Source organism: Coenobita brevimanus, chromosome 101, assembly GCF_032717465.1.
Source record: "Coenobita brevimanus isolate Jiangsu-jjx chromosome 101, ASM3271746v2, whole genome shotgun sequence".
NCBI lineage: Eukaryota > Metazoa > Arthropoda > Malacostraca > Decapoda > Coenobitidae > Coenobita > Coenobita brevimanus.
Genome location: NC_137054.1, coordinates 57,240,021 through 57,252,108, shown reverse-complemented (window position 1 = coordinate 57,252,108; position 12,088 = coordinate 57,240,021). Strand labels below are relative to the sequence as shown.

At 42.5% G+C, this 12,088-nt stretch overlaps 1 protein-coding gene across 1 annotated transcript in view; it reads right to left on the bottom strand.

Moving 5' to 3' along the window:
- Positions 1 to 759: 759 nt before the first annotated feature.
- LOC145415104 (nuclear transcription factor Y subunit gamma-like) overlaps positions 760 to 12,088 on the bottom strand; it is a 162,653-nt gene continuing 151,324 nt past the window's right edge. The window contains exons 7-9 of the mRNA XM_080284523.1: positions 5,601 to 5,756; positions 987 to 1,739; positions 760 to 956 (exon numbers count right to left, since the gene is read on the bottom strand). Of these exons, the coding sequence (XP_080140649.1) occupies positions 1,689 to 1,739; positions 5,601 to 5,756 (207 nt within the window). The 3' untranslated portion in view covers positions 760 to 956; positions 987 to 1,688. The remainder of the gene's footprint in view (positions 957 to 986; positions 1,740 to 5,600; positions 5,757 to 12,088) is intronic.

The following is a 12,088-nucleotide window of genomic DNA, read 5'->3' as shown; positions in this document are numbered from 1 at the left end:
ATCACTACTGGCCGCACCAAAACCAATCCCACGGCTCACTTACATTCTGAAATTAAAGTTCTCCCTGTCAAAGTTACCTTGATATAAGAGATATTTTTTTCTACATAGCAGTGTGTCCCAATATATAACACCTGTCATGACATAACAGAAACACACAACACACCTAGGTAAATGAAACAATCATCAAAGGAACATTATCAAACTGATTGCAGCAATATCTCATCCCCAGACATTCCAACACTAGCAATGAAGAAACTCCTACATACTCACTTCACCCACAGGACAATACATCTCAATCATAACACAATATTACTTCCCCTCCTGACATCCACTCATCAGAGGTTTCCTTAAATACAAATGATTGGAGATGGTCGAGTTCATCTCACTAGGCTGAGTGTAGGACATCACTCACCCTCCTCAGCTACCAGCTTAGATTTGGGTTGGGTAGAATCACATATGACACTTGCCTAGCTTGTAGAAAAGGCCCATGCAACACATGTAATGGGACCACATTAAGGCGTAAAGATCAACAGTGTAGAGAACCAATGAGATGACCTTGTAGGGGCAGCTGCCTACCTGCAGAAGCTGTGTCTTCTCAATCAGGCAGATCAGGGTTGGACAAAAACAATTCATCACATGGGTTAATAATGCTTTGTGGATGATACTGATATTGTATAACAGATCCCTAGACTAAAGGAGTTAAAAAGGAATCAGGTAATGAATTAACTTTCTACAAAATGACAATTTATTACTATGCCTATTAAAAAAAAATATATAAAATATCTTATTAAGAATCATGAAAACTGAATAATCACTTTAGAATGATAGCTGTATACAAGTTTTATAATTTTTACTTAATCTTATATACAAACAGATGAGTTTGCAGCTAATGATAACTTTAAATAACAACTGAAAATATTTGCCACATAAACATTAGGATGAAGAGTTGCAACTCACTTCAGTTACACACACACACACACACACACACACACACACACACACACACACCCTCCTGATAATCCTATAATGCTCCCTACTCGCTTACTTCACTTATATGCACTCATATTCTAACCTTTCCATTCAGCATAAAAACACAGATCTTCTCAAACATCACGTTTCTATTACAGCACAATAAAGTACAATATATGAGTAGCTATGGAAAAAAAATTCATGAAATATAATGTACTGGAGAACAAAGTGTCTTTTCATTAGTCTGTCAGCTGAAAATCCAAAATGTTCAAACACAGATCTTTCACTTTCTCTCTTAAATTCACCGGTTTATATTAATTCACTTAATCCCATAAAAATATGCCTGTATGAGAAAGACTAAGTAACTTCTTTCCTGAGTTGGCATCATCTCTCACCATCTAAACCGTTCAAATGTATATGTCTTCCTCGTGGATCTGTCTTGCCAATTACAAAACCATCAACATTCATACATATATCAATATGTGACATATATATACAGTACCAGTATATACATACATACATATATGAATGCCTGTATAACCTACACTCTATAAAAGTACATGATTTTGAAGGGCACTTTGTCAAAGAAGTGAACTTCATTTTGAGTTTGAAAACAGTAAGAAAAACTACAGAAGAGTTGTACTCTGCATTAATATAACTAATAATACCAGCATATTTTCACGTGGAGGGTGGGTCGATGGTTCTGCAGATCACCATGGTTACTGTTGTTGTGTCTGGCTCTGAGTGATGTACACTGGCTGTCCTCCACTCTGTACACACATGAGAAAATTGCTGTATAGATAAATAAATAATTAATCTTATTATAAATATCTCCTCCCACTTACTAGGTACAGTAAAATGCAGTAAAACCTCACTATAATGGACTAACTGGAGCCCAAACCATTCTGAAAAAAGCGGAATTCCAATCAAAGCGACATCCAGACTTCCCCCTGCTAACCTGGACTTCCGATATATCAGACAACAGTCTGGATCGCACCAACGGTTTTTAAACTGCTTTCACTACCGCTGCAGTACTGTACTGTATTATATCTTCACTACAATAATCAAATGGTACAATATATACCCCTGGGGGTAGGGGGGTTTCAAGAATACTCCCCCAGTATCCCTGCTTGTCGTACAAGGCGACTAAAAGGGTTGGTGGTGGGTTAGTGCCCCACCCCGTAAAAAGAACCAACTAAAAAAGCGAACAAAGCGCCTCGGACCCGGACGGACCATACGTTGACGACTAAGGAACGGACAAAGGACATTCTTAGGGTGGGAACATGGAATGTGAGAGGAGTGAATGATGAAGTGAAAGAGAGAGAGATTGTTCAGGTGCTTGAGGATGCAAAAGTGGATATATGTGGATTGACTGAAACTAAATGGGAAGGTGAAAGGGTGAGAGAATGGGAATATGGTGCAGGTATATGTTCGGGAGTCAGTGAGAATGAGAGGGCAAGAGAGGGAGTATGTCTGATGATAAGCAAGAAGTGGAAGGAGAATATAAGAGAGTAAGGAACAGTGGGTGCAAGGATTGTATGGGTGAGGATGAAAGTAGGTATACAAGCATGGGCGATTGTATGTGTGTATGCTCCAACAGAGGATCGAGTGGCAAGAGTGAAAGATGAGTTTTGGGCGAGGGTAGAAGCATGTATGGACAAGTTTGAGAGGAGCGAGAGAGTGCTGTTGATTGGAGACATGAATGGCAAAGTTGGGAATGTACGAGTGGATGGAGTGGTTGGTCAGTGGGGTGTGCCAGCTGAAGTAGATGGGAATGGCAGTGCTTTGGTGGACATCTGTGCTTGTCAGGGGTTGGCAATAGCCAACACCTACTTTCGTCATAAGATGATCCACCGGTATACATGGAGAGTAATGAGGAGGATGGATGGTGAACTTGTTGAACGAAAGGCAATGATAGACTACGTGTGTGTGGATGGGCGAATGAGAAGACAAGTGTTGGATGCAAGAGTGTGGAGAGGGTGGGGGAATGGAGTCTCGGACCATCACTTAGTGATGGCCAAGGTAAAGATGCAAAGTGGTTGAGGAGGCGAAGGGGAAGACAGGAGGAAGAAGCTCCTGTGAGAAGAGTGGAGAAATTGCAAGATAGTGAGAAAATGACAGAGTATAAGACCATAGTGGAAGAAAGATTGGGAAGGTATGAGCTAGAGCAGATGGAAGGGGTGGAAGACGTATGTAAGATATTCACAGAAGAGATAGGCGCAGCGTGTGAGGTGGTTTGTGGAGTGAGGAGGAGATGCAAGGGTGTGCAAGGGACAGCATGGTGGAATGATGAGGTGAAACAAGCTGTGGAACAAAAGAAGAAGGCATATGGTGAATGGTTGGCGAGTAGAGGTAGGGGAGAAGATGAGAGAGAGAAGAGAAAGGTATATGTGAGCAGGAGAAGGGAGGTTAAGAGACTGGTGAAGGAGAGTAAGAAGAAAGTGGATGAAGAGTTTGGGAGGAATCTGAGTGTGAAATCGAGGGAGAGTAAGAAATTGTTTTGGAAGGAGGTAAAGAAAGTAAGGCAGTGTGAAAGGGGAAGTAATAGGGGAGTGAAAGATAGGAATAATAGATTGTTGGTGGAGAAGAGAGAGAAATTGAGGAGATGGAAGGAGCACTTTGAGGATTTGTTGAATGTAGAGAGTGAGACCAGTGTGAGTATAAGTGGTTGGGGAATGGCTGGAAGAAGAGATGAGAGGAGGGAGGGAGAGATCAGTAGGGCGGAAGTAGTGGAAGCGATGAAGAAGATTAAGCTGGGAAAGGCCCCAGGAATTGATGGAGTGTGTGGTGAAATGCTTAGGTATGGGGGTGAGATTGTTGTGGAGTGGATATGGAAGTTGTGTAGATTAGCTTGGGAAGAGGGAAGGGTTCCAGAGGACTGGAAATTAGGTATAATTGTTCCTCTGTACAAAGGAAAAGGGGAGAGAGAAGTATGCGGTAACCATAGGGGTATTTGCCTTCTTAGTGTGACTGGTAAAATACATGGTAGAATACTCATTGATAGGGTTAGGCATATGACAGAGGAGCTAGTTGGAGAAGAACAAGGGGGATTTAGGAAGGGAAAAGGGTGTGTAGATCAGATATTTGTTCTAAGATGTTTAGTGGAGAAGTATCTAGAGAAGGGAAGGAAAGTGTATGCTGCCTTCATGGACTTGGAGAAAGCTTATTACAGAATAGATAGGAAAGGTATGTGGAAGGTATTAAGAATATATGGAGTGGAGGGGAAATTGTTGAGTGCTGTGAAGAGTATGTACGAGGGAGCTAGGGCTACGGTGCGAGTGGATGGTGAGCTGAATGAGTTCTTTGATCTCAATGTGGGACTGAAACAGGGGTGTGTGATGTCTCCATGGCTGTTTAATATATATATGGATGGGGTTGTAAAGGAGGTGCAAGGTAGGTTAGTGGATGTGGGACTGGCCCTAATGAATGAGGGTGAGATTTGGAAGCTTCCTGTGTTGCTGTTTGCTGATGATACAGTATTATTGAGTTAAGATGAATGGGAGTTGCAAGGTTTGGTGAATGAATTTGGGACAGTGTGTAGGAGGAGGAAGCTGAAAGTTAATGTAAACAAAAGTAAAGTTAAGGTGTTTGAGAGGAATGAAGTCACAGAGTGTGCAGTGAGGTTGGATGGTGAGGATATGGAGAATGTGAGTGCATTCAAGTACTTGGGTAGTGTGATGAGTAAGGATGGAACTTTGGGGGATGAAGTACGTGAAAGGGTACAGCAGGGAAGGAAGGTTGTTAGTACACTGAAAGCAGTGATGAGAAATAGGGAGGTGAGTATGGAAGTTAAGAAGTCACTGCATGATGGTATTGTGATCCCTACCCTGACGTATGGAAGCGAGGCGTGGACCTTGCAAGAGGGGAACAAGTCAAGAGTGAGAGCAGAGGAAATGAGTTACTTGAGAGGAGCATGTGCAGTGACATGGAGGGACAGGTTGACGAATGAAGAAGTGAAGGAACGTTGTGGGGTAGATGTGGATGTGGTTGAGAAGATTAGGAGAAATACACTGAGGTGGTTTGGACATGTGGAGAGAATGGAGAATGAAAGACTGACTGAGAGGGTGTATGTAGGTGAGGTGGAGGGAGGGAGACGGAGGGGTAGACCGAGGATGAGGTGGAGGGATGGAGTTGAGAGGTATATGAGGGAGGGAAAGGGTGAGTTGGGGGGAGGGTAGTCAAATGGTGGGTGACAGAGTGACTTGGAGGCGTTTTGTCCGCGGCCACCCTTTGCGGGATTAGGGCATCGGGCTATAGATAGATAGACAGCTATTTATAAATGAATTTCAAATACTCTGTACAGATGTAATTTAAAAAAAACTACAATATAAATCTCATGAGACTTGTCAGCGTTGCTTTTGCGATGTTGTCAAGTGGAGTGACACGAGAGATAGCGTTGTGTGTGTGGGTCATACTCGGTCAGTCTCCCGCAATGGAAGCTTGCCCATCAAAATTCAGAATGAGAAAAAAAATAAAGAAAAGAAAATTAGAAGTAGTTAATACACATTTAAATATGAGAGAGAGAGAAACATGTGTAGCAGCAATGTGACAACAGAGCTAGTGGTGTGAGGTCTTAGGTGGCCCTACCCAAACTGCCGTCATAAAATAGAACGCCTATGGTGATAACACACCTGCTGGAGCTGGATGATCTGTGGCTGTGATGTGACTACTGCCTGGGCCTGCTGCGTCACTGCCTGGATTGGGGCCGTCTGAATGATAATGGGTTGCTGCGTTGCCCCAGACATCTGTAGCTTTATCATTTGCAGTTGCTGCGGTGTGAGCTGAATCTGTCATGACAAAGAAAAAATATACTATCAAGCAAAAATTGGATGCCTATGTAAGAAGGTAAAACCAGAAAAGAATTCTGATGAAAAATTTTGACAATGACAGGTTCTTTTATCTAAGATCAGTCAGTATTTTATAAACTTAGCTAACTTCTTTGTTTCTTGTCCACATACCACTGTGACATCACACTGGGATCAAGATGCAGTATATTTAAACTTAAAAAGGTAATTTATCTTCTTTAGTCTGAGAGGTCTATCTATCTATCTATTGCCAGACGCCATCATCCCGTAAAGGGTGGCCATTTGACTTTGAGTTATTGGTTTTACAGGGAGGGGCACTAACTCTCCACCAACCCACTTGTTGACACACTCGTAGGGAGCACATATGGTTTGGTTATATGGTTACCACCCAGCGTCGCAAATGGTTTCTTAGCTTACAGGAAACCATTTGGCTTGTCACTCAATGTAAAGCCACCTGTAAAGGAAAGAAAAGCAATAAGAAGTGACAGGGAAGGTGAGAGAAATAGGAAGAGAGGAGAGCAGACACAGAAAAGGAATGATAAAGGCTAAGGAAGAAGTAGGCAGCACTACATCAAGTGCATGGATGATGGTTGCCACCGCCTACCACTAAAGAGGTCTTCCCAAACTGGAATAAAACTGTCTGGTATTAACAAAAATGCAACAGAATAAAAACTAAAAATGCAAGTCATCAGATTGAAGGAGTTATAAACTTACATCAGACTGACTGAAGACCTACTAAAGAAATCTAATGCAGTACATCAATATGGCCAGAAACAAAACTTGCCAGGTTCCACATACAGTGATGCCTCTGTATGTCTGGGATCAGTATACAAGGAGTCTCAGAGCAGAGTGGCCATAAGCTACCCCAGGAACACCGTATGCACTGAAAAAGTGCGCCAAGTGCACAGTGTCATACCAGTGTTGTATGCATGAAGTCTGCCCATGTATAAAGAACCCAATGTACAAAGTACCCAGTATCACAGGCCTAGTCTTTGGGCATATAATACTAGAAATGGAGATTTACTTTATAAATTATCATGCTCAAAGACAAAGGATGCAGTATGGGGAACTTTGTGAACAGGGTGCATTGTGCATGTACAAACCCCAAGCATGTGATCTTATGTACAAAGCATCCTTATCATCTTCCAGGTCCTTAGGGTGAGGCCTGGCACTGGAGAGGGCTGCCTTCCTGTGGTGATGTCAATAAGCCCGGATGGAGGACCTTATCTGGAACAGGAGACATCCCAACCCAAGTGAAGATTCCAGCTGGGCCAGCAAATGGCCCTCACCCTTTCACATCCCCCTAAACAGAGGATGGTGAACTGCAGAGTTGACAAAAGGTCGCGTTCCCAGCGATACATTCTTTTTTCTTCTAGAGCAACTGCAGATTGTCTAGCCTGCCAGTTCTTCTTACTCCTTGCAAGAGGCAACAAGCTCAACCTTGACCCACACAGAAACACATGCCACAAATGCAGCAGGAAAATTACATGCCGACAATGGCAGGTTGAATGCAGCAGTATCGCAGTTGCTCAGTCCTGCCATCATGCAAACACCACACCACACGATGGCCATGTGGATGCAACAGCACACACAACTTACAAAACAAAAGATCCTATAAGCAAAGACACAAACAACACACAAAAAAACTCACAATTAAACACAGATGTCAACACAAAGCCCAGCTTTCTTCATGCACACATGAATATAGCATTAATACATGAAACTACACTCACAAACAAGTCCAACACTCCACATGTCAACAACTACATTACAGCAGGACAAGACAGAACAAACAACAGGGATGGATGAGGCCTCATTACCCTAGTACAGTACATGGATAGCCATTTCTCACATACTACACAGCAAACAGAGCAACACGCATCAGTAGACAACACCACAAGAACATCATCAATACAGTTCTTGTGCTGTAATTCAGCAAGCAAAAGCCAATTAACACAGATATCAGAAAGCAGTTACAACATTTGGTGATAATAACAGATCGACACTGGCTTATTCTTTTGTGGTTTATGCTTTACAATATACACAACCTGGTAAGTTTTCCAATACTCTTTCCCAAAAGTATAAAATTGTGTTACGAACACTTCTTTCCACAATAGTTAATGGAAGAACTGTTTGATACAAACAAATGAACGTCATGCTGACTATGGACGATGGTGGGAGCTACTAACTTTCCCCACTCTATTTATCACACAGTGATCTTAAGGTTACTGCTTTGGCTTGAAGCTGATGATTTAAGAGGTGTGTGCACATTCTGGATACATTTTATTCAGAAATACAATCAGTTTCCAAAATTTTGCATTATTTGTTACTAATCTTCAATCCAATATATCATAACTTAAAAATGGGCAATGCATAGCACATAAAGTGAAGATGACACTTCATCACCAAGTCTGTTTACAAACAGAGCTAAGTCTATTAATTGTTTTTTTTTTCCCCCCCCCACACTGTTATCACATGATGCTGCCTGAGGTCATCATCATCATCATCAGCAGCAGCAGCAGCAGCAGCAGCAACCTGAGTCAGTTTACTGCAGCATAATGGCCTCTCCCATCTTTTTCTACTCTGACTAGCTGGTAGCTAGTTTCATACAACTGCAGCAAATCTCCGGTAACAGCAAATTACCATCTAATCATTAGAGTCTATACACAAAATACAGGCATTGGCAGTGAAAATTATAACAGGGACTGGACTGATGTTGGCGAGAAGTAGTCCCAAAATTATTCCTACACAAGTGTTGGATGCAAGAGTGTGGAGAGGGTAGGGGAATGGAGTCTCGGACCATCATTTAGTGATGGCCAAGGTAAAGCTGCAAAGAAAATGATTGAAGAGACGAAGGGGAAGACAGGAGGAAACAGCTCCTGTGAGAAGAGTGGAGAAGCTGCAAGATGGCGAGAAAAAGGCAGAGTATATGAGCATAGTGGAAGAAAGATTGGGAAGGTATGAGTTAGAGGAGATGGAAGGGGTGGAAGACGTATGCAAGATGTTCACGGAAGAGATAGGCGCAGCATTTGAGGTGGTTTGTGGAGTGAGGAGGAGATGCAAGGGTGTGCAAGGGACAGCATGGTGGAATGATGAGATGAAACGAGCTGTGGAACAAAACAAGGCATGTAGTGAATGGCTAGCGAGTAGAGGTAGGGGAGAAGATGAGAGAGAGAAGAGAAAGGTATATGTGAGCAGGAGAAGGGAGGTGAAGAGACTGGTGAAGAAGAGTAAGAAGAAAGTGGATGAAGAATATGGGAGGAATCTGAGTGTGAAATGGAGGAAGAGTAAGAAATTGTTTTGGAAGAAGGTAAAGAAAGTAAGGCAGTGTGAAAAGGGAAATAGTAAGGGAGTGAAAGATAGGAATAATAGATTGTTGGTGGAGAAGAGAGAGAAATTGAGATGGAAGAAGCACTTTGAGGATTTGTTGAATGTAGAGAGTGACAGCAATGCGAGTATAAGTGGTTGGGGAAAGGCTGGGAGAAGAAGAGATGAGTGGAGGGAGGAAGCGATCAGTAGGGCAGAAGTAGTGGAAGCAATGAAGAAGATCAAGATGGGAAAGGCCCCGGGATTTGATGGAGTGTGTGGAGAAATGCTGAGGTATGGGGGTGAGATTGTTGTGAAGTGGATATGGAAGTTGTGTAGACTGACTTGGGAAAAGGGAAGGGTTCCAGAGGACTGGAAATCAGGTATAATTGTTCCTTTATACAAAGGAAAAGTGGGAGAGAGAAGTATGTGGTAACTATAGGGGTATTTGCCTTCTTAGTGAGACTGGAAAAATATGTGGTAGAATACTCACTGATAGGGTTAGGCATATGACAGAGGAGCTAGTTGGAGAAGAACAAGGGGGATTTAGGAAGGGAAAAGAGTGTGTAGATCAGATATTTGTTCTAAGATGTTTAGTGGGGAAGTATCTAGAGACGGGAAAGAAAGTGTATGCTGCCTTCATGGACTTGGAGAATGCTTATGATAGAACAGATAGGCAAGGTATGTGGAAGGTATTAAGAATATATGGAGTGGAGGGGAAATTGTTGAGTGCTGTGAAGAGTATGTACGAAGGAGCTAGGGCTACGGTCCGAGTGGATGGTGAGCTGAGTGAGTTCTTTGATCTCAATGTGAAACTGAAACAGGGTTGTGTGATGTCTCCATGGCTGTTTAATATATACATGGATGGGGTTGTAAAGGAGGTGCAAGGTAGGGCAGTGGATGTGGGGCTGGCTCTAATGAATGAGGGTGAGACTTGGAAGATTCCGGTGTTGCTGTTTGCTGATGATACAGTATTGTTGAGTGAAAATGAATGGGAGTTGCAAGGTTTGGTGAAAGAATTTGGGACAGTGTGTGGGAAGAGGAATCTGAAAGTTTGTAAAAAAGAGTAAAGTTATGGTGTTTGAGAGGAATGAAGTCACAGAATGCACAGTGAGGTTGGATGGTGAGGATATGGAGAATGTGAGAGCATTCAAGTACTTGGGTAGTGTGATGAGTAAGGATAGAACTCTTGGGGATGAAGTGCTTGAAAGGGTACAGCAGGGAAGGAAGGATGGTGGTTCACTGAAAGCAGTGATGAGAAATAGAGAGGTGAGTATGGAAGTTAAGAAGTCACTGCATGATAGTATTGTGATCCCTACCCTGACGTATGGTAGCGAGGCGTGAACCTTGCAAGAGGGGAACAAGTCAAGAGTGAGAGCAGTGGAAATGAGTTACTTGAGAGGAGCATGTGGAGTGACATGGAGAGACAGGTTGACGAATGAAGAAGTGAAGGAACATCGTGAGGTGGATGTGGATGTGGTTGAGAAGATAAAGAGAAATACACTGAGGTGGTTTGGACATGTGGACAGAATGGAGAATGAAAGACTGACTAAGAGGGTATATGTAGGTGAGGTGGAGGGGGGGAGAGGGAGGGGTAGACCGAGGATGAGGTGGAGGAATGGAGTTGAGAGGTATCCGAGGGAGGGAGGAGTGAGTTGGGGGGAGGGTAGTCAAATGGTGGGTGACAGAGCGACTTGGAGGCATTTTGTCTGCGGCCACCCTTTGCGGGACTAGGACGTCGGGCTATAGATAGATAGATAGACAGACAAAACGCTATCATATTTTTTTCCCTTTTCATATTAATTATTACCTGAGAAAGTAATGATTTTATGAAAATGTGAGTTGAAGAAATAAATACAATAACATTCCAATTATCCGATGTTGCATCAACAGACATCTGTCATTATCTGACAAAGCGAAAAATGAGGCTGAATTATGGCAATCCAGTATCTGGCTTTTTAGGGCATCAACTAACAGCGCAGATGGTACCGAATATTTCAAACTGACCACCGCTCCCCACCATCAATGGTGCCCACCAAAATGAAACCCAGACTACCCAGTGCCAGCTAAGTGAGACTCTGGCAGCCTGCATGACTCACCATATTTCCAGCTTAGTTGAAAAGTCACTACATACAGAGACTTTACATCCCTAGCTGTTGCTCCTTGGAGGCCATGGCAACCTGAAACATTTTTTGTTACTTTGTCTTTCTTGGCAGAATACCTACTAGATTCATAGTAAAGTATTCACCATGCATATGCTTTTGTTAGGAATTACTCTTGGAGGATAACAAGAGTGACAACAATGAGATATTCCCACAGCTGTTAGGTCAGAAACTACAGTACATATTAAGAATTCTAGCAGATACCTAACAAGACTTTCTCAACAATTTACCCTTCTTTAATTCATAATATGGGCTTCCCTGGCTGAATAAAATGGTCGAGAGAGAGAGAGAGAGTGTGTGTGTGTGTGTGTGTGTGTGTGTGTGTGTGTGTACAGTATTTACCTATTTGTAGTATACAGGAATTGAGCTAAGCTCGTGTTGTCCTGTCTCCATATCTACATTATCTAGTCTAGTTTTAAACACATGAATGTTTTTTGCCTGCACCACCTCTTCATCTGTCACTCCTAATACTTATGCTTCTATTCGGGAAACTGAACCTTTTAAGAGCATTAAGACATCTACTGTTCCTCAACTTGAAGTCATGATCTCTTGTTCTTCCATCATCCAACACAAAAAGATCCTCTCTATCCACCCTTTCCAATTCTTTTACATTTCTAAATACTGTGATCAAGTCACCTCTTTCCCTTCTCTCATGCAGTGTTAGTAACTTCAGTTTTTCCAATCTCTCCTCGTAAGTGAGTTCCCTTAAGCATGGTATCATCCTCACTGACATCCATTGAACCCTCTCTAGTTTATCAATATGCTTCTTCAAATGAGGTGACCATACCACAGCAACAAAGTCTTGGTCTTATCATGGTCAGTATCAACTCCCTCAGCATTGCCTCA